At 40.7% G+C, this 20,218-nt stretch overlaps 1 protein-coding gene across 4 annotated transcripts in view; it reads right to left on the reverse strand.

Moving 5' to 3' along the window:
• Positions 1-4,261: 4,261 nt before the first annotated feature.
• GAR1 (GAR1 ribonucleoprotein) overlaps positions 4,262-20,218 on the reverse strand; it is a 58,321-nt gene continuing 42,364 nt past the window's right edge. Inside the window, exons 1-7 of one of the 4 annotated variants that reach the window (XM_040237479.1) lie at positions 11,791-12,250; positions 11,121-11,331; positions 9,505-9,659; positions 8,984-9,043; positions 8,625-8,763; positions 4,946-5,011; positions 4,262-4,583 (exon numbers count right to left, since the gene is read on the reverse strand). In XM_040237479.1, the coding sequence (XP_040093413.1) occupies positions 4,570-4,583; positions 4,946-5,011; positions 8,625-8,763; positions 8,984-9,043; positions 9,505-9,659; positions 11,121-11,319 (633 nt within the window). In that variant the 5' untranslated portion in view covers positions 11,320-11,331; positions 11,791-12,250 and the 3' untranslated portion in view covers positions 4,262-4,569. Of the gene's footprint in view, positions 4,584-4,945; positions 5,012-8,624; positions 8,764-8,983; positions 9,044-9,504; positions 9,660-11,120; positions 11,332-11,526; positions 12,251-20,218 lie in introns of those variants that run through there. The other 3 variants (XM_040237477.1, XM_040237478.1, XM_040237480.1) reach the window with 3 other exon arrangements.

A 20,218-nucleotide genomic window follows, 5' to 3' on the forward strand; every position in this document is an offset into this window, starting at 1 on the left:
TAATCCTAAAATGACCTCTCCATTTAAAAAAACATGGGTTATTAGGTTTCAAGTCTTCCTCTGTTTTTTTTTGCAATCACTATTCACTCGAAACGTTTTGAGTTTGCTTTTGTTCATAGTTCCTATCTTTTCTGTAAAGGATTATGCCTAGTTAGTTGTACCACCCATTTAAATTTTCCAGAAATAATTAGCTCTATTTATAAAAAACTGAAGAAAAATAATTCCAAAGATGACTATTTGCTATTGATAAAAGTTTTATAGATTATGAGTGTGAGAGGTACATTCTAAATAATTTTTTACGCTTCCTTCATAAGTCACATGGAAAAACTATATTGGGATGAGGCTTGGAATACTAAGAAATATAACTATAAGCATGTCAAGTTAACACAGCTCATGACTCTGATTTTATAAACTTTAACTGGCCTAAAATCAGCCCTCCTTTCATAACTTCTCAAATGCTCAGGGATACCAGGTAATATTGCTTGTATTCCACTAAACCTTTTCATTGCTATGGCAACAAGTACATTTTAGCATGATGCAAGCACTCAGAAAGTTATTCAGCTAACATGTCAAAAGATTTAATATGTCAGTAACTATTAAAGTATCTTTTACAATGGAGCTCAGTGATACCACAGTACAAAATGTATTAATGTTAGGTTCCCTAAACATATGAACTAGATTCAAAACCAAATGCCCTAGGGACTTCCCTAGCAGTCCAGGAGGCACAGGGTCAATACCTGGTCAGGGAACTAAGATCCCACATGCCATTCAGTGAGGCCACAAAAAAAAAAAAAAAAAAAAAAAAAAAACCCCCACAAATATACCAAAGGAAACCCAGGAAGAACTACTATAAGGAAAAAAAGAAAAGAAAAATAGGATGTGGAAATAAAAGTTTAAAGATGGCTAATGCCTAACGCATTGGTCATAGCAAACATCCTCTTCCAACAACACAAAATACAACTCTACATATGGACGTCACTGGATGGTCAATACAGAAATCAGACTAATTATATTTTCTGCAGCCAAAGATGGAGAAGCTCTATACAGTCAGCAAAAACAAGACCAGGAGCTGTTTGTGGCTCAGATCATGAACTCCTTACTGCAAAATTCAGACTTAAATTGAAGAAAGTAGGGAAAACTACTAGATCATTCAGGCATGACCTAAATCAAATCCCTTACGATTATACAGTGGAAGTGACAAATAGATTCAAGGGATTAGACAGAGTGCCTGAAGAACTATGAATGGAGGTTCCTGACATTATATAGGAGGCAGTGATCAAAACCATCCCCAAGAAAAAGAAATGCAAAAACGTTGTCTGAGGAGGCCTTACAAATAGCTGAGCGAAGTGAAAGGCAAAGGAGAAAAAGAAAGATATACCCATCTGAATGCAGAGTTCTAAAGAATAGCAAAGAGAGAGATAAGAAAGCCTTCCTAAGTGGTCACTGCAGAGAAGAAAACAATAGGATGGGAAAGACTAGAGAGCTCTTCAAGAAAATTAGAGATACCAAGGGAACATTTCATGCAAAGATGGGCACAATAAAGGACAGAAATGGTATGGACCCAACAGAAGCAGAAGATATTAAGAGGTGGCAAGAATACACAGAACAATATAAAAAAGGTCTCAATGGTCCAGATAACTGCAATGGTGTGATCACTCATCTAGAGCCAGACATCCTAGAATTCGAAGTCAAGTGGGCCTTATGAAGCATGACTATGAACAAAGCTACTGGAGGTGATAGAATTCAGCTGAGCGATTTCAAATCCTGTAAGATGATGCTATAAAAGTGCTGCACTCAATATGCCAGCCAATTTGGAAAACTCAGCAGTGGACACAGGACTGGAAAAGGTCAGTTTTCATTTCAATCCCCCAAAAATGTTCAAAATACTGCACCATTGCACTCATTTCACATGCTGGCAAATGCTCAAAGTTCTCCAAGCCAGGCTTCAAAAGTACATGAACCGAGAACTTCCAGATGTTCAAGCTGGACTTACGAAAGGCAGAGGAACCAGAGATCAAATTGCCAACATCCGTTGGATCATAGAAAAGGCAAGAAAATTCCAGAAAAAGACATCTACTTCTGCTTTCTTGACTATGCCAAAGCCTTGGACTCTGTCAAAGCCTTTGACTGTGTGAATCACAACAAACTGGAAAATTCTTCAAGAAATGGGAATACCAGACCACCTTACCTGCCTCCTGCGAAATCTGTATGCACAACAGTTAGGAACAGACATGGAACAGACTGGTTCCTAATTGGGAAAGGAGTTATGTCAAGGCTTTATATTGTCACCCTGCTTATTTAACTTCTATGCAAAGCACATCATGCGAAATGCCCGGCTGGATGAAGCACAAAACAGAATCAAGATCGCCAGGAGAAATATCAATAACCTCAGATATGCAGATGACACCACCCTTATGAGAGAAAGCAAGAGGAACTAAAGAACCTCTTTATGAAAGTAAAAGAGGAGAAGTGAAAAGGCTGGCTTAAAACTTAACATTCACTTCATGGTAAATAGATGGGGAAACAATGGAAACAGTGAGACTTTATTTTCTTAGACTCCAAAATCACTGCAGATGGTGACCGCAGCCATGAAATAAAAAGACGCTTGCTCCTTGGAAGAAAAGCTATGACCAATCTAGACAGCATATTAAAAAGCTGAGACATGACTTTGCCAACAAAGGTCCATCTAGTCAAAGCTATGGCTTTTCCAGCAGTCACGTATGGATGCGAGAGTTGAACTATAAGGAAAGCTGAGCACCAAAGAATTAATGCTTTTGAACTGTGGTGTTGGAGAAGACTCTTGAGAGTCCCTTGGACTGCAAGGAGATCCAACCAGTCCATTCTGAAGGAGATTAGCCCTGGGATTTCTTTGGAAGGAATGATGCTAAAGCTGAAGCTCCAGTACTTTGGCCACCTGATCTGAAGAACTGATTCCTTAGAAAAGATACTGCTGCTGGAAAAGACTGAAGATGGGAGGTGAAGGGGACGAAAGAGGATGAGATGGTTGGATGGCATCACCAACTCTACGGACATGAGTTTGAACAAGCTCCAGGAGTTGGTGATGGACAGGGAAACCTGGCATGCTGCAGCAGTGGGTGGCAAGGAGCCGGAGACAACTAAGTGACTGAACTGAGTGACTAAAATAGATATACCCAAGTTAAAAGGTGAAGAAATCTCAAAAGTGGTTTGTCTACAATCTATACATTACTTCTACATAGCCATTTTAAAGACTTTTTTTTAATGTTAAGAAAAGGTGTAGGAACTGTGTATTATTTGCCCATAGGACAATACCATAGTCACTTTAGTGCTTGCTATGTCTTTTACAGAACAAGAATGAAAACCCTGGCCCTAACTTTAACTGAAAGTTTCAACCCAAGAATTCTAAATAAAACAGATTCCTTTCCACTGCTTCTGTGAAAAATTTTCTACATATTTGTACATCATATATACTTATGTTTTACACATTTATTAATCCTGCTACAATTCCATTAATCAAAAAGGATAAGGAAAACACAAATACTGACTTAGGCAATACTATATGCTACTCAAATAAGCATTCAAGAGTTAACCAAGTATTAGGTAAAGCATGCTAGAAAACTGAAGAAATAACACAACAACTCATTCCTTTTAAGAATGAACCATGTTGGAGAGGGAGGGTGGGTTGGAATCAATAGCAGGGGAAATTATCCTATATCACAGTATTCTAACTTGCTATCATTGTTACAGCATTGAGGACCACAACCAATTTCATTTGTAATGTCCCTATCCAAGAATACGAACATTTAGCAAGCAATCAAATATTTATTTATGGTCAGTAAAACCTTAAACCTGGAGTCCCTTAGAAAAGGAAAAAACATTCAGTGAAGCTTTCAACATCCCATCTATATTGAATGAAAAAGTTAAATATTTCTTCAGAAATGTCTTAAATTTCTAGTTCTCAACCTGAACAGAGTTCTTCCAACTTTAATAGATTCATAATTAACACTAAAATTTTCTAATCATTTATGTTACAATTAAATAAGTTGTTTTACTTTGTGTCCTAACACACAAAAGGGAAAAAATGTGATAAAGGGTGCTGATGTTCTCATATACAAAAGGCAAACATTTTAAAAGGAGTGTTAATTTATAGATAATGTGAAATACTGCTCTATTAGCTCTGTTTTTCTTTAAAGCTCAGTTAGATATGTAAACATCCTCTTTTTCTATCTTAAATCTAGTGGGCTGTCCCTTTAAACTCTGGTTTAATAAACACAGCTCTAAATTACTTAAAGAAATAAAACACTTTATTTACAAAATTCAAATATGCTCCAATTAAAAGCTGTCCCTTTATTAAACACCCACAAAGTTCCGAACATTGTACAAAATGTTAAAACACTTATTCATACTCTTTTGAAGCAAAGTTGCCTGTTCTGCTGCACTCATTTTTGCATGACGTTGACATTTTAGCTCCACTGTCCTAAAAAGACCAGTTCTTCAAAATTTGCTCAAGAAACAAGTTTCTGATCCACTGAAGTAGATTATGAGGTTAATGCAGAAGTCAACTGGTGAAGTTTCTGTCAACTGCTCCACTTAATGTCCTCTTCCTAATTAAGAGAAAATGAAAATATTAAAAATATAGAAAAGTGAACTTTAAGTAACACTATTAGCCAGAACTCAAGTTTAAAATCAACATTAATTCTGGTAAAGTTCAACAAACATACTTTACCAAATTTAACTATTATTTATATTACCACCTTTTTGCTTTTCAAATTAATAATATAGCAAAGTAAAGCAGAAGCAGGTGAAAAAATTCAAAGGTAAAAGTGATATAAAATGAAACTGCATATTAGGCTAAAAAAAGGAATACCATGGTGTTCTACATACTTGCTGGCAAAAAGAAATAAAAGTTAGGAGACAATACCATTTCTAGAAATTCAGTTATTTCAAGTTTTTTTTCCCCACTCACCTCTGAAACCACCACCCCCTCTTCCTCCTCTGAAACCTCCACCTCCTCTTCCACCTCTAAAACCACCTAAAAATAAAGGAAATATTCATTAAATAACTGTAACCTGTCATATTTTGCTAAGCCTATAAACATCAATATATTTCTTACAATTATAAAGAACAGCATTAGGTTCTTACAAAAGTCACTGCAGTTTCAGACCCTGAATTTTAAATTGTAACTAGGCTCAAGCACTTCCTAATTAATCAAAATAGGAACCATTACAACCAACACACTTTTTCCAACAAGAAATAAGTTTATTACTGTAACATAAAAACCCATGCTATGGGATTCAACGAACTCTTGGAGAGCATTTTCTGTATCCTGCTGGTTGTGGAAGCTTCTTCCCTGCAAAATGTTGTCAAGATGCTTGAAGAAGTTGTAGTCGTTTGCCAAGAGGTCAGATGCATAAGGCGAGAGGTCAGGTGAATTCAGCAAATGAGGCAACACTTCACATCCCAATTTGTTCAAGTTTTGAAGTGCTGGCTGTTCAACATTAGGTCAAGTGTTGTCACGGAAAAGAATAGGACCATTCTATTGATCTGGCTGCAGGCACTGCAGTTTTCGGTGCATCTCATCAATCTGCTGAGGATACTTCTCAGATGGAATGGTTTCACCAGGATTCAGAAAGCTGTGGTGGATCAGAAGACTGGCAGCAGACCACCAAATGGTGACCATAACCCTTTTTTTGGTGCAAGTTTGGCTTAAGGGAAGTATTTTAGAGCCTCTTCTCAATCCAACCACTGAGCTGGTCATCACTGGCATCATATAAGATCCACTTTTTGTTGCACGTCACAATTCAATCAAAAAATGCCTCGTTGTTGTTACACAGAATAAGAGAGGATGGCACACTGAAATGATTTTTTTTTATTTGCAGTCAGCTCATGAGGCACCCTCTTGTCAAGCTTTTTCGCCTTTCCAATTTGCTTCAAATGTCAAACCACCATAGAATGGTCAATAAGTTCTTAGGCAACTTCTCGTGTAGTTTTAAGAGGATCGGCTTTAATGTGGCTCTCAATGGCTCGGAGTCACTTTCCAGTGGCCAGCCTCTGCACTCCTCAAGGCTCTCCTTTCCTTTGCAAAACTTCTTGAACCACCACTGCAATGTACATTTATTAGTTCCTAGGCCAAATGAGTTCTTGATGTTCCAAGTTATCTCCACTGCTTTATGACCTATTTTTGAACTCAAATAAGAAAACTGCTAGATTTTGCTTTTTGTCTAACATCATTTCCATAGTCTAAAATACATATAAAATAAACAGCAAGTAATATGTCATTGTTGTTGTTCAGTCACTGCATCATGTCTGACTCTTTCTGACCCCATGAACTGCATGCAGCACGCCAGGCTTCCCTGTCCTTCACCATCATGTTGATTTTGCTCAAACAGTCCACTGAGTCAGTGATGCTATCCAACCATTTCATCCTCTGTGGCCCTTTCTCCTCCTGCCTTCAATCATTCCCAGCATTGGGGTCTTTTCCAATGAGTCGGCTCTTCACATCAGGGGCCAAAATATTGGACCTTCAACTACAGCACCAGTCCTTCCAATGAATATTCTGGACTGATTTCCTTTAGAATTGACTGATCTGATCTCTTTGCAGTTCAAGAGACCCTCAAGAGTCTTCTCCAGCACCGCAATTTGAAAGCACCAGTTCTTTGACACTCAGCTTTATTGTCCAACTCTCACATTCATACACGACTAATGGAAAAACCACAGCTTTGACTAGACGGACTTTTGTCGGCAAAGTAACATCTCTGCTTTTTAAAACGCTGTCTAGGTTTGTCACAGCTTTCCTTCCATGGAGCAAGCATCTTTTAATTTTGTGGCTGCAGTCACCATCTGCAGTGATTTTGGAGCCCAAGAAAATGAAATCTGACACTGTTTCCACATTTTCCCCACCTATTTGTCATGAAGTAATAGGACTGGATGCCATGATCTTTGTATTTTTACTGTTAATGTCATTAGCAAAAAATATAAAGCAAGAAATGTGCATTAAAATGAGGTATAATATAATCATATTTATTTAAGAATGTATTCTAATATCAAAGGGGAAAGTTCAACAATGCAAAATTGCAATTATTTCTGCACCAAGCTAACATATATTCACATATTTTATCTCGCAGAATTTTTTAAAAGATAAAAATGGAGAAACAGTAGTAGTTTCTCAATCCAGTGGAAAGGTAAAATCCTAGGTTACAACTTTTTAAACAAGTTTTGTTTTAATACATTAGAAAAGCTTGTTACTTTAAAGTTCAATTTAGCCCTATTGTTAAATGTATTTGTACCTCAACTTTTGCTTATGGGATACACTTTTTAAACTGCACTAAGGCTTCTTAATTCTAAGAACAAAAAGTAGCAGACATGGGTGGTTTGGTTCTGGGAGTACTACCATGCCTGCTAAGTTGCTTCAGCTGTGTCCGACTCCATGACCCAATAGACTGTAGCCCACCAGGCCCCTGTCTATCGGATTCTCCAGGCAAGAATACTGGAGTGGGTTGGCATGCCCTCCTCCAAGGAATCTTCCCAACCCAGGGATCGAACCCATGTCCCTTATGTCTCCTATATTGGCAGGTAGATTCTTTACCACTAGCGCCACCATGGATACAACATTTAAGGTTAACTGAGCTGGAAACAAACACACTGATGTTCATATGCTGACAAGCTTTGAAATTTTAAAATTTTAAATTATTTTTTTCTATTATCCAATACATGTGGCTTCCTACTGCAGTCCCTACTTTTACTTATTTTGGGGGACAGTTTTGTAAAAGAATGATGAAACATAAAAAGAGAAATTATAAAGAAACAAACACATATGTCTAAAATACAATATAAAGATTAAGATTTTAAGAAAATAGAGTTGTGAATTTTTTAAATTATTTTATATAAGACTGCATATAGAATGGGAATGAGGGGATCTCCATTCAAATTCTCAAAGGGATACTTCCAAAGAAATAAATATATACATATCTCTTAAGAGATTATCTCCAAGTTATCCAGATCCCAAAAAGGCACATTTACAGAGTGAAACGTTCATTAAATTGAGAGGCAAAAGTGAAAACAAAATTCTCTTTTCTGATACAGTAACCCACTTGGCAGCTCCTCTTCCTTACCACTTTGGCTCTGCCCATCATCCTGTCACCCACCTAGCACATCATTCCCAGATGCTGCATCCCAGCTCATCCCCAGCCTTACTTATCACCTGGCTGCCTACACCATAAATGTACCAAAGCTGTGGGGAAATACGTAATATCAACATACTGAAATCAAAGCAATGAATTTATTGGTAATAATAGTCTTTGACATGACATCAGAAGACACTGGTTTTATTTCTGAGCCGCCAATTGTTTGATTAGGACAAATTAACATTTCTAAGCTTCCATTTCCTCATTCATAAAAATAAAGATATCACCCACCTTCATAAAGTTTTGCTAAATACTAATTAAAAAATTAAAATTCAATTAAGATAATCCTATACGTTATAGAAACTAAGCAAGATTTGAAATCTGCCAAGATTTGAAAGAGCCTAACTAAAAAAAAGAAATAACCATAAGAGAGGTTGACTTATATTCAAAATTAAATTGTACTCTTTAAATAGGCTGTGACTTTGAAATCTCATTAAAAGTTTTCCTCCATGGGGAACTTACCACCTCTACCACCTCTGCCACCTCTGCCTCTTCCTCCTCCTTGACCTCCCCTGCCACCACCTCTTGGAGGTCCCTTTTCACCAGGAGGTCGAGGTAGAAACCTCTGCAACGGCAGCAGCTTATATGGGTCTATATAAAACTGGAAGTAAAATAGAAACAATTAGTGTGATGAGCTGGGGGGTAATACAATATAATAATTAAGAACCGACACACTAGACTCAAAACTGCCTGGGTCAAATCCCAACCCACTAACTTCACTAGTGATACACTGAGGAAGTCTCAAGTGCTTTTAAGTAAAACTGTCCTAAGGCAGGTCATTCATTTATAAAACCAAGGATCTAGGTGTTAGCTTGACTCACCTTCTGTAGTTTTTTAAAGGAAGATGCTTTCATGTTCTCTGATAATTTAACTGAAAAATACTATTAATTTTATTAAGGAATAAGCAATTATAATGAAAGATAATCTTCTGAATTCACATGTCATTTTTAAAATAACAAGGTTAGAATATACAGAAATATTCACGAAAAGAAAGAAATGAGTTTCCAAACAGAAGTGAAGTTTTTGTTTTAAAACTTCCAGGTCCACCATACTATTGTAGTAGCATCATCATATCGAAAGCAAAGTAACTCAAGTGGCACTGATCCAAATGACAATCATTTCTAAAAGCTTCCAAAAAGGAAGGCACACTTAAGAGGCCTATCTTTTCAATTTATGTGGAAATACATTCCCCTGTCTTGATTCTCCTTTATGGTCCAATCTTAGCAATACTGCATTCACTTCAGTGAAGCACCAAGTTCAGTTTAATCAATACTTAACTCCAGAAAAAAACAAATCATGACCTTTCAACAGGATTGCTACATCTTCCAATTAAAAAGGATACAAAATCTCTAAGCTGTCCAAATATTTCATCCACTTTTCCAATTTGTTCTTTGTTTTCTAAATAAACTGGAGCATTGAAATAAGGTACTTTATTTTCATCTGTGGTACATTTACACACTATGTCATCTTCACAAGGGTGCAGGAACTCTCCTAATACTAAAATAGGACATGAAATTGTTAAAATATAAAACAGTTTCAAATGATATTGACCAACCTCTTCTAGAAGCTTTCCTCTTGGCTGCCTGGGATTTCACCAGCAAAAAAGCCTTCCTGGCTTAGTACCAACTCCACAAAATACTAGCTATGTGACCTGGAGTAAGGGTCTCACCTTTTCTATTCTTCAGTGTCTTCAATGTAGGGCTAACAACAAAACCCTTGGCTAACACCTAGTACTGTGAGGATTAAGTACAACAATAAGTGTCAAGTGCTTAGAAAGTGCCTGGCATATTGACACCACTCAACCTGTAAGTTATTTTGTTATAGTTACTATTATTATTTGATTAAATACTATGCTTCATTCTATTGTCTCTTCTTCCTTCTCCCCATCCATAACTCTAAGACAGTCTGTTGTTCTCCTGCCCTTTGTCCCCCCTTCCCTTTTTAAAACTTCCCATCACCACCTTTACACTGATTCTTTGATCCTTACCAAGAAAGCCTGGAATTTCATATAACTACCTTTATATCTAACTTATATCCACCCCAAACTAAAATACTCACCATATTCCTATAAAACCAACTCTCAATTCCCATCACCCAAGTTCAAAATCAAGAATCTTTTATTTCTAGTATTAGTCAAGTTCTAAGTTTGTTTCCACTGAGATTTCTCTCCCATCTAACCCTTCCTTTTTTCTTCACTTTCGCAATGCTCTCAATGTGTCATGCATGGACTGTTACGGGACAGGACCTTTGACTCTAGCCACTGACCTCTACACCATTTTGCATACCGATCCAACTTTCTCTTCATATATTAGACTCTATTTATCCTGTCTACCCTCTTTAATGCAGGCTTCTACTGTCAAATTTCTGTCTCACTTTCTAAAACTTCCACCCTATCTCTTTGATAATCCCAAAACTGCTCTAATTAGGTCTTTATTATTTTTTTTACTCCCCTGTGCAGTTTCCCTTCTCAGCAAGTTGTGGGGTTTTTTTTGTTTTTAACTCACTTCACTTATTTAAGAGTGGCAATTAAGAGTCAGGAAACTTGGCTTTGTATCTCAAATATATCCCTTACTGATCACTCATCACTATGACCCTAGCAAATAAACTTAACTCTGAATCAGTTTTCTTATCTGTAAAATGGAAACAGTACGGGTAAGGACATAACATACCTATTTATATCTCCCTTTCAGCCAAAACTCTAGTTCTATATCCATGATGCATTTTAGCTGTCCTTCAGCTTTCTTACTTTCTACAGCACGACTTGAAGGCAGCTTACCGCCTCTCCGTAGGCCTGACTCCACAACTAAGAACCAACCCCCTGAGAAAGACAGCTGCTGCATCTGCCTTTCAGCACCAGACTCCTAGTCAAACTTACTAATAACACACACCTACAACCTCCGCCCCCGACTCCATTCCACCCTCCGCGCCCAAGTAGGCCAAGGTCTGAAGCCTACATACAAACTACTTGTTCTGGAGGTCCTTGGTCTTGGCCTTTGTTAAAGCCTCCGCGGCCGCCCCCTCGTCCGAATCCTCCTCTGCCGCCGCCGCCTCTGAAATTACCGCCGCCTCCACCTCGGAAGTGGTTGTTGCTGCCGCCGCCGCGACCGAAGCCGCCACCTCGATTAAATCCTCCGCGACCTCCGCCCCGAAAAGACATGTTCGCTCCTACCTGGGAAGAAAAACAGTGCGTGCCGTTCAGTCACGGGGGCCTCCGGGCCTCAATCACAAACCATAAACGCAGCAACTCTGCCACTTCAACCATGGCCAGAGGGCCAGCGACTCGCCCGAAACTTGAGTGTGACCTGCCGACAGCCCTGTGAGCGCCGACCGACCACTCACGAGCCCCGTCGCCCCGGGTGACTACCTTCTCCCCCAGCAGGCAGGAAGGGCCTCCGCCGCATTCCCTCCCTCCCTCCGCTGGGTTCCACGTCCAACATTCTCAGACTGCCGGGCCTCCTCCCCCTACTCACCGGCGCCACGTGCACCTCAGGCCCGGGTGCTCACACCCACCCGCCCGGCACTTCCGCCTCACACGAGCCTCTTCGGCCACCGTACAGGGACAAAACTGAAGTGGGGAGGGAATCCCCTAGAAACGCGAGTAACTGGTTTAGAAAAAAAAGCCAGGCACCTGCGGAAGCAGGTACGCTGTCGCCTGTCCGAAAGAGCCTTCAATGCTGGAAGAGTATCAGTAATATCTCAACATCAACCGTTACTTTACGACAATCAGCTTTACTTGCCTACTGCGAGCAGAGGAAGTGACATACAATATCGGCGTCCTTTGAAGCATGACGTTGCAGGAAGTTCCGCTCTGCGGCGTTGCCGTTGGAGATAACTGGCGTCAGGGCCCGCCCCTCTCCCCGCGGCGCGGCAAGTTCCGGTTGGGAGCTGAGTGGAGGTGTGTGCTGTGCTGTTAGACTGCGCTGCGGTCCTCTTGCTCGACAGTTGGTTGCGGCTCCCCCAGTTGTCTATTGAGGAGATTTGAGCCGCACTCTGCCCGGAAGGTGGATCTGTCCGCATCCGAACCCAGTGAAAGGGCTTGTCGGAGTTCTTTCGAGTCGTTTGTTTCTTCCGGATCCTTTGAAGTACGCATGATTGTGGGCAGTACTGTGCCCATCGTTTTATCCTGTTTTCGCTAAGTTCAGTTCAGTTCAGTTCATTCGCTCAGTCATGTCCGACTCTGCGACTCAATGGACTGTGCAGCGCGCCAGACCTCCCTGTCCATCACCAACTCCTGTAGTTTACTCAAACTCATATCCATTGAATGGGTGATGTCAACCAACCATCTCATCCTCTGTCGTCCCCTTCTCCTCCCGCCTTCAATCTTTCCCAGCATCAGGGTCTTCAGATGAGTCACTTCTTCACATCAGGTAGCCAAAGTATTGGAGTATCAGCTTCAGTATCAGTCCTTCCAATGAATATTCAGAACTGATTTCCTTTAGGATGGATTGGTTGGATCTTCTTGCAGTCCAAGGGACTCTCAAGAGTCTTCTCCAGCACCACAGTTCAAAAGCATCAATTCTTCAGCGCTCAGCTTTCTTGATAGTCCAACTCTCACATCCATACATGACTACAGGAAAAACCATAGCCTTGACTAGACGGACTTTTGTCAATGTTTCTAGTTTTTAATATGCTTTGTTGGTCATAACTTTTCTTCAAGGAGTAAGCGTCTTTTAATTTCATGGCTGTAATCACCATCTGCAGTGATTTTGGAGCCCCCCAAAATAAAGTCTTGTCACTGTTTCTTTTCCCATCTATTTGCCATGAAGTAATGGGACAAGATACCATGATCTTAGTTTTCTGAATGTTGGGTTTTAAGCCAACTTTTTCACTCTCCTCTTTCACTTTCATCAAGAGGCTCTTTAGTTCTTTGCTTTCTGCCATAAGTGTGGTGCCATCTGCATATCTGAAATTATTGATATTTCTCCTTGTGCTTCATCCAGCCCAGCATTTCTCATGATGTACTCTGCATGTAAGTTAAATAAGCAGGGTGACAATATACAGCCTTGACGTCCTCCTTTCCCAATTTGGAACCAGTCTGTTGTTCCATGTCCAGTTCTAACTGTTGCTTCCTGACCTGCATACAGATTTCTTAGGAGACAGGTCAGTTAGTCTGGTATTCCCATCTCTTGAAGAATATCCACAGTTTGTTGTGATCCACACAGTCAAAGGCTTTGGCATCATCGATAAAGCAGAAGTAGATGTTTTTCTGGAACTCTCTTGCTTTTTTGATGATACAATGGATGTTGGCAATTTAGTTTCACTAAAACAAGGGGGAATAAATTTTGTGGGTGCGCTATTAAAGAAACTGTTGTCTGAAGGAAAGCCAGACCATATTTTTATCTTTTGTACCAAATAGTTTGTTCCTCTGTAAGTACATTTTGAGTGCCGACAGGAGGCAATGGCGACCCACTCCAATACTCTTGCCTGGAAAATCCCATGGGTAGAGGAGCCTGGTGGGCTGCAGTCCATGGGGTCGCTAAGAGTTGGACACGACTGAGCGACTTCACTTTCACTCTTCACTTTCATGCATTGGAGAAGGAAATGGCAACCCACTCCAGTGTTCTTGCCTGGAGAATCCCAGGGATGGAGGAGCTTGGTGGGCTGCTGTCTATGGGGTTGCATAGAGTTGGACACAACTGAAGCGACTTAGCAGCAGCAGCAGCAGCAGCAGCAGCAGGACAGTCTCTACTAAAAGCCTTTCTCCACTCCTCTTTTTAAGTCCTGGATATTTGACTTCAGCTTCCACTAAAACTTATCTCCCAAAGAAGGCTAGCGACCCTCCATTTGCTAAATTTGAATTATCTTTTTTCACTCAGATATTCTGAGGCCTTACCTTGATGTTTAGCACAGTCACTCACCTTTTTGAAAGAAGGTAGGGATTGGTATCTTTTTTAGGGAGTTCTTTACATTGGAAGAACTTTGTAGACTTTAACTATGGGTATATTAGGAATCACAATATGTCACCTACACTAAAGTACAAGCTTCTTGAGAAAGCACCTAACAATCAGCAGATTTGATAAATGTACTTTAAATTCTATACATCATACAGAGGCAGAATTATTCATAACAGCCCTGCTCTATTTTGCTCTGTTTAAATTCAGTGTTTTATCTCCAGTTCAGTTCAATTCAGTTCAGTCACTCAGTCGTGTCCGACTCTTTGCGACCCCATGGACTGCAGCACGCCAGGCTTCCCTGTCCATCACCAACTCCTGGAGCTTGCTCAAACTCATGAGATGCCATTCAACCACCTCATCCATCTCATCCATCTCATCCTCTGTCATTCCCTTCTCTTCCTGCCTTCACTCTTTCCCAGCATCAGGGTCTTTTTCAAGGAGTCAGTTCTTTGAATCAGGTGGTCAAACTATTGGAGTTTCAGCTTCAGCCTCAATCCTTCCAATGAATATTTGGGACAGATTTCCTTTAGGATGGACTGGTTGGATCTCCTTGCAGTCCAAGGGACTCTCGACAGTCTTGATGTCTGTTATCTCCAACTCAATGTGTTGAAACCATTGAACTCCTCTGGAACCTTCAAGATTACACGATACCCCTTTATTTTACATGTAAGAAACTGACAGAAGGGCAGAAACTTCCCCAACTAATTAGAGGGACAAAGTGAAACCATGGATTCTCACACCCCATCAATCCTTTGCTGTATCACTACCTCTAGGCTCCCTCCTTCCTCTTTTCAAGTTTTTCATCATTCCAATTCTCTGTTTGTCTTCATGGTAGCATCATACACTTGGTTTCTGAATCTTTGGACTCCAACATCTGAGCACTCTCCTGTCACGATCCCCACCCAACCTCGGTGGCAGTCTCTTTATTCAAAGCTATCTATTTCTATTCATTCCATCTAAAGTAGATTCGTACTGTCAATACAGGCCTCCTGTTGCCGCTACCACACTCTCCTCTGTTATTCCTATCTTAAATCACCCAATATAATCTACAACAACTCAAAAGTCAAGAAATAATTGCAGTGAACTACAACATCCTCACATTCTGAGCATCTTTGTTGTCTTGAAATAAATGCCTCCACCCTTTTCTTCCTTCCATCTGTAATGCATGTGATGACATACTGAACGTAATAAGAGTTTCCTCATACCATAGCCATCTTTATGACCCCAAACAGTTTCCCATTTCCTTTAGTAACAACTCTAAAGTAAAATTTCTCCATTGACTAGGCCTTCTGTATAATTAATTTTGTTTCCCTCCAGTGCTCTACACCGTTTTTCTGCCCCATCAGACCAGCATCATTGCCCTGCTTCTCTTTCTCTGCCACTGGCAATCACCTACTTCTTGGAAGAGCTCCATTTCCCACCTATTAGAACAGCCTTTTTCTATCCTTTTACCCTGAAAGAACGATTGAATTAATTTTTATGTCTCAGAAAACCCTGCATAAAAATTTTATATACCCAGGTGACACAATGATGAAGAATCTGCCTACCAATGCAGGAGAAACAAGAGGTGTGGGTTCAACCCCTGGGTTGGGAAGATCCCCTAGAGAAGGAAATGGCAACCCACTCCAGTATTCTTGTCTGGTCTGAGAAATCCCATGGACAGAAGAGCCTGGCAGGCCAGGCTCCATCGGGTTGCAAAGAGTTGGACACAACTGAGCACACAGCACAAGTCTCCATCCCAGTACATTAACATGATCAGCAGCTTATAGACATGTAGACATAAGAATCCAATAATAATTATCAATGCTCTTTTTTTCCAACTATAGTAAAATATGCATAATATAAACTGTACCACATTAATCATTTTGAAGTGCATAGTTAACATGGTTCACACTGTGCAACTCAGTGCTGTTTAAAGAATAGTGTTTTTCTATGAATCTGTTTATTTTTGCCACCTCTTCTTAATATCCTCTGCTTCTGTTAGGTCCATACCATTTCTGTCCTTTATTGAGCCCATCTTTGCATGAAATGTTCCCTTGGTATCTCTAATTTTCTTGAAGAGATCTCTAGTCTTTCCCATTCTGTTCTTTTCCTCTATTTCTTTGCATTGATCACTGAAGAAGGCTTTCTTATCTCTTCTTGCTATCCTTTGGAACTCTGCATTCAGATGCTTATATCTTTCCTTTTCTCCTTTGCTTTTTGCATCTCTTCTTTTCACAACTATTTGTAAGGCCTCCCCAGACAGCCATTTTGCTTTTCTGCATTTCTTTTCCATGGGGATGGTCTTGATCCCTGTCTCCTGTACAATGTCACGAACCTCATTCCATAGTTCATCAGGCACTCTATCTATCAGATCTAGACCCTTAAATCTATTTCTCACTTCCACTGTATAATCATAAGGGATTTGATTTAGGTCATACCTGAATGGTCTAGCGGTTTTCCTTACTTTCTTCAATTTGAGTATGAATTTGGTTATAAGTTCATGATCTGAGCCACAATCAGCTCCTGGTCTTTTTTTGTTGTTGTTGACTGTATAGAGCTTCTCCATCTTTGGCTGCAAAGAATATAATCAATCTGATTTGGGTGTCGACCATCTGGTGATATCCATGTGTAGAGTCTTCTCTTGTGTTGTTGGAAGAGGGTGTTTGCTATGACCAGTGCATTTTCTTGGCAAAACTCTATTAGTCTTTGCCCTGCTTCATTCCAAGGCCAAATTTGCTGTTACTTCAGGTGTTTCTTGACTACCTACTTTTGCATTCCAGTCCCCTAGAATGAAAAGGACATCTTTTTGGGGTGTTAGTTCTAAAAGGTCTTGTAGGTCTTCATAAAACTGTTCAACTTCAGCTTCTTCAGCATTACTGGTTGGGGCATAGACTTGGATAACTGTGATATTGAATGGTTTGCCTTGGAGATGAACAGAGATCATTCTGTCGTTTTTGAGATTGCATCCAAGCACTGCATTTCGGACTCTTTTGTTGACCATGATGGCTACTCCATTTCTTCTAAGGGATTCCTGCCCGCAGTAGATATAATGGTCATCTGAGTTAAATTCACCCATTCCAGTCCATTTTAGTTCGCTGATTCCTAGAATGTCAATGTTCACCCTTGCCATCTCTTGTTTGACCACTTCCAATTTGCCTTGATTCATGGACCTGACATTCCAAGTTCCTATGCAAGATTGCTCTTTACAGCATCGGATCTTGCTTCTACCACCAGTCACATGCACAACTGGATATTGTTTTTGTTTTGGCTCCATCCCTTCATTCTTTCTGGAGTTACTTCTCCACTGATCTCCAGTAGCATATTGGGCACCTACTGACCTGGGGAGTTCCTCTTTTGGTATCCTATCATTTTGCCTTTTTATACTGTTCATGGGGTTCTCAAGGCAAGAATACTGAAGTGGTTTGCCATTCCCTTCTCCAGTGGACCACATTCTATCAGACCTCTCCACCATGACCCGCCTGTCTTGGGTTGCCCCGAGGGCATGGCTTGGTTTCATTGAGTTAGACAAGGCTGTGGTCCTAGTGTGACAAGATTGACTAGTTTTCTGTGAGTATGATTTCAGTGTGTCTGCCCTCTGATGCCCTCTTGCAACACCTACCATCTTACTTGAGTTTCTCTTACCTTGGCGTGGGGTATCTCTTCACAGCTGCTCCAGCAAAGCACAGCCGCTGCTCCTGACCTTGGACAAGGGGTATCTCCTTACCACCCCCGTTCCTGACCTTCAACGTGGGATAGCTCCTCTAGGCCTTCAGCCACCGCTCTGGGGTTGCTCCTCCCGGCCACCGGCCCTGGCCTCGGGCGTTGTTGGCTCCTCCCAGCTGCCACCCCTGGCCTCAGGCTCAGGGTGGCTCCTCAGTGTCACCGCCCCTGGCCTCAGGCGAGAGGTGGCTCCTCCCGGCCGCACCTGACCTCGGATACGGGGTGTCTCCTCCCGCCTGCCACTGACCTCAGATGCAGGGTTTCTCCTCTCGGCTATTCCTGCGCTGTCGCAGCCTGGCACTCTAGGCCACTGCCCCTGACCTCAGACATGGGGTAGCTCCTCTCCGCCGCACTTAGTGCACCGGCCGGCCCTCGCAGCCGCCTGCGCTTAGTGCTTCCCTGGTGGCTCAGACGGTAAAGTGTCTGTCTACACATGAGGGAGACCTGGGTTCGAGCCCTGGTTTGGGGAGATCCCCTGAAGAAGGAAATGGCAATCCACTCCAGTACTAGTGCCTGGAAAACCCCATGGACAGAGGAGCCTGGCAGGCTGCAGTCTATGGGGTCTCAAATAACCAGGAAAAGTATGGAATATTGTCGCGCAGACTTAAATCTGGCACCCTCTTCGCTGAAGACCTATATATAGAAACTTATAAAACACTGATGAAAGAAATCAAAGAGGACACTAATAGATGGAGAAATATACCATGTTCATGGATCGGAAGAATCAATATAGTCAAAATGAGTATACTACCCAAAGCAATCTACAGATTCAATGCAATCCCTATCAAGCTACCAGCGGTATTTTTCACAGAGCTAGAACAAATAATTTCATAATTTGTATGGAAATACAAAAAAACTCGAATAGCCAAAGCAATCTTGAGAAAGAAGAATGGAACTGGAGGAATCAACCTGCCTGATTTCAGGCTCTACTACAAAGCCACAGTCATCAAGACAGTATGGTACTGGCACAAAGACAGAAATATAGATCAATGGAACAAAATAGAAAGCCCAGAAATAAGCCCACACACCTATGGACACCTTATCTTCAACAAAGGAGGCAAGAATATACATGGATTAAAGACAATCTCTTTAACAAGTGGTGCTGGGAAAATTGGTCAACCACTTGTAAAAGAATGAAACTAGATCACTTTCTAACACCACACACAAAAATAAACTCAAAATGGATTAAAGATCTAAACATAAGACCAGAAACTATAAAACTCCTAGAGGAGAACATAGGCAAAACATTCTCCGACATAAATCACAGCAGGATTCTCTATGATCCACCTCCCAGAATACTGAAAATAAAAGCAAAAATAAACAAATGGGACCTAATTAAAATTAAAAGCTTCTGCACAACAAAGGAAACTATAAGCAAGGTGAAAAGACAGCCTTCTGAATGGGAGAAAATAACAGCAAATGAAGCAAGTGACAAACAACTAATCTCAAAAATATACAAGCAGCTTAATTCCAGAAAAATAAACGACCCAATCAAAAAATGGGCCAAAGAATGAAATGGACATTTCTCCAAAGAAGATATATGGATGGCTAACAAACACATGAAAAGATGTTCAACATCACTCATTATCAGAGAAATGCAAATCAAAACCACAATGAGGTACCATTTCACGCCAGTCAGAATGGCTGCGATCCAAAAGTCCGCAAGCAATAAATGCTGGAGAGGGTGTGGAGAAAAGGAAACCCTCTTACACTGTTGGTGGGAATGCAAACTAGTACAGCCACTATGGAGAACAGTGTGGAGATTCCTTAAAAAATTGCAAATAGAACTGCCTTATGACCCAGCAATCCCACTGCTGGGCATACACACTGAAGAAAGCAGAATTGAAAGAGACACGTGTACCCCAATGTTCATCGCAGCACTGTTTATAATAGCCAGGACATGGAAACAACCTAGATGTCCATCAGCAGATGAATGGATAAGAAAGCTGTGGTACATATACACAATGGAGTATTACTCAGCCATTAAAAAGAATACATTTGAATCAGTTCTAATGAGGTGGATGAAACTGGAGCCGATTATACAGAGTGAAGTAAGCCAGAAAGAAAAACAGCAATACAGTATACTAACACATATATATGGAATTTAGAAAGATGGTAATGATAACCCTCTATGTGAGACAGCAAAAGAGACACAGATGTATAGAACGGACTTTTAGACTCTGTGGGAGAGGGAGAGGGTGGGATGATTTGGGAGAATGGCATTGAAACGTATAGTATCAGGTAAGAAACAAATCGCCAGTCTAGGTTTGATACAGGATATAGGATGCTTGGGGCTGGTGCACGGGGATGATCCAGAGAGATGATATGGGGTGGGAGGTAGGAGGGGGGTTCAGGATTGGGAGCTCATGTACACCTGTGGCTGATTCATGTCAATGTATGGCAAAACCAATACAGTATTGTAAAGCAAAATAAAGTAAAAATAAAAATTAAAAAAAAAAT

This window comes from Oryx dammah, unplaced genomic scaffold (assembly GCF_014754425.2).
Source record: "Oryx dammah isolate SB20612 unplaced genomic scaffold, SCBI_Odam_1.1 HiC_scaffold_3, whole genome shotgun sequence".
NCBI classification, from domain to species: domain Eukaryota; kingdom Metazoa; phylum Chordata; class Mammalia; order Artiodactyla; family Bovidae; genus Oryx; species Oryx dammah.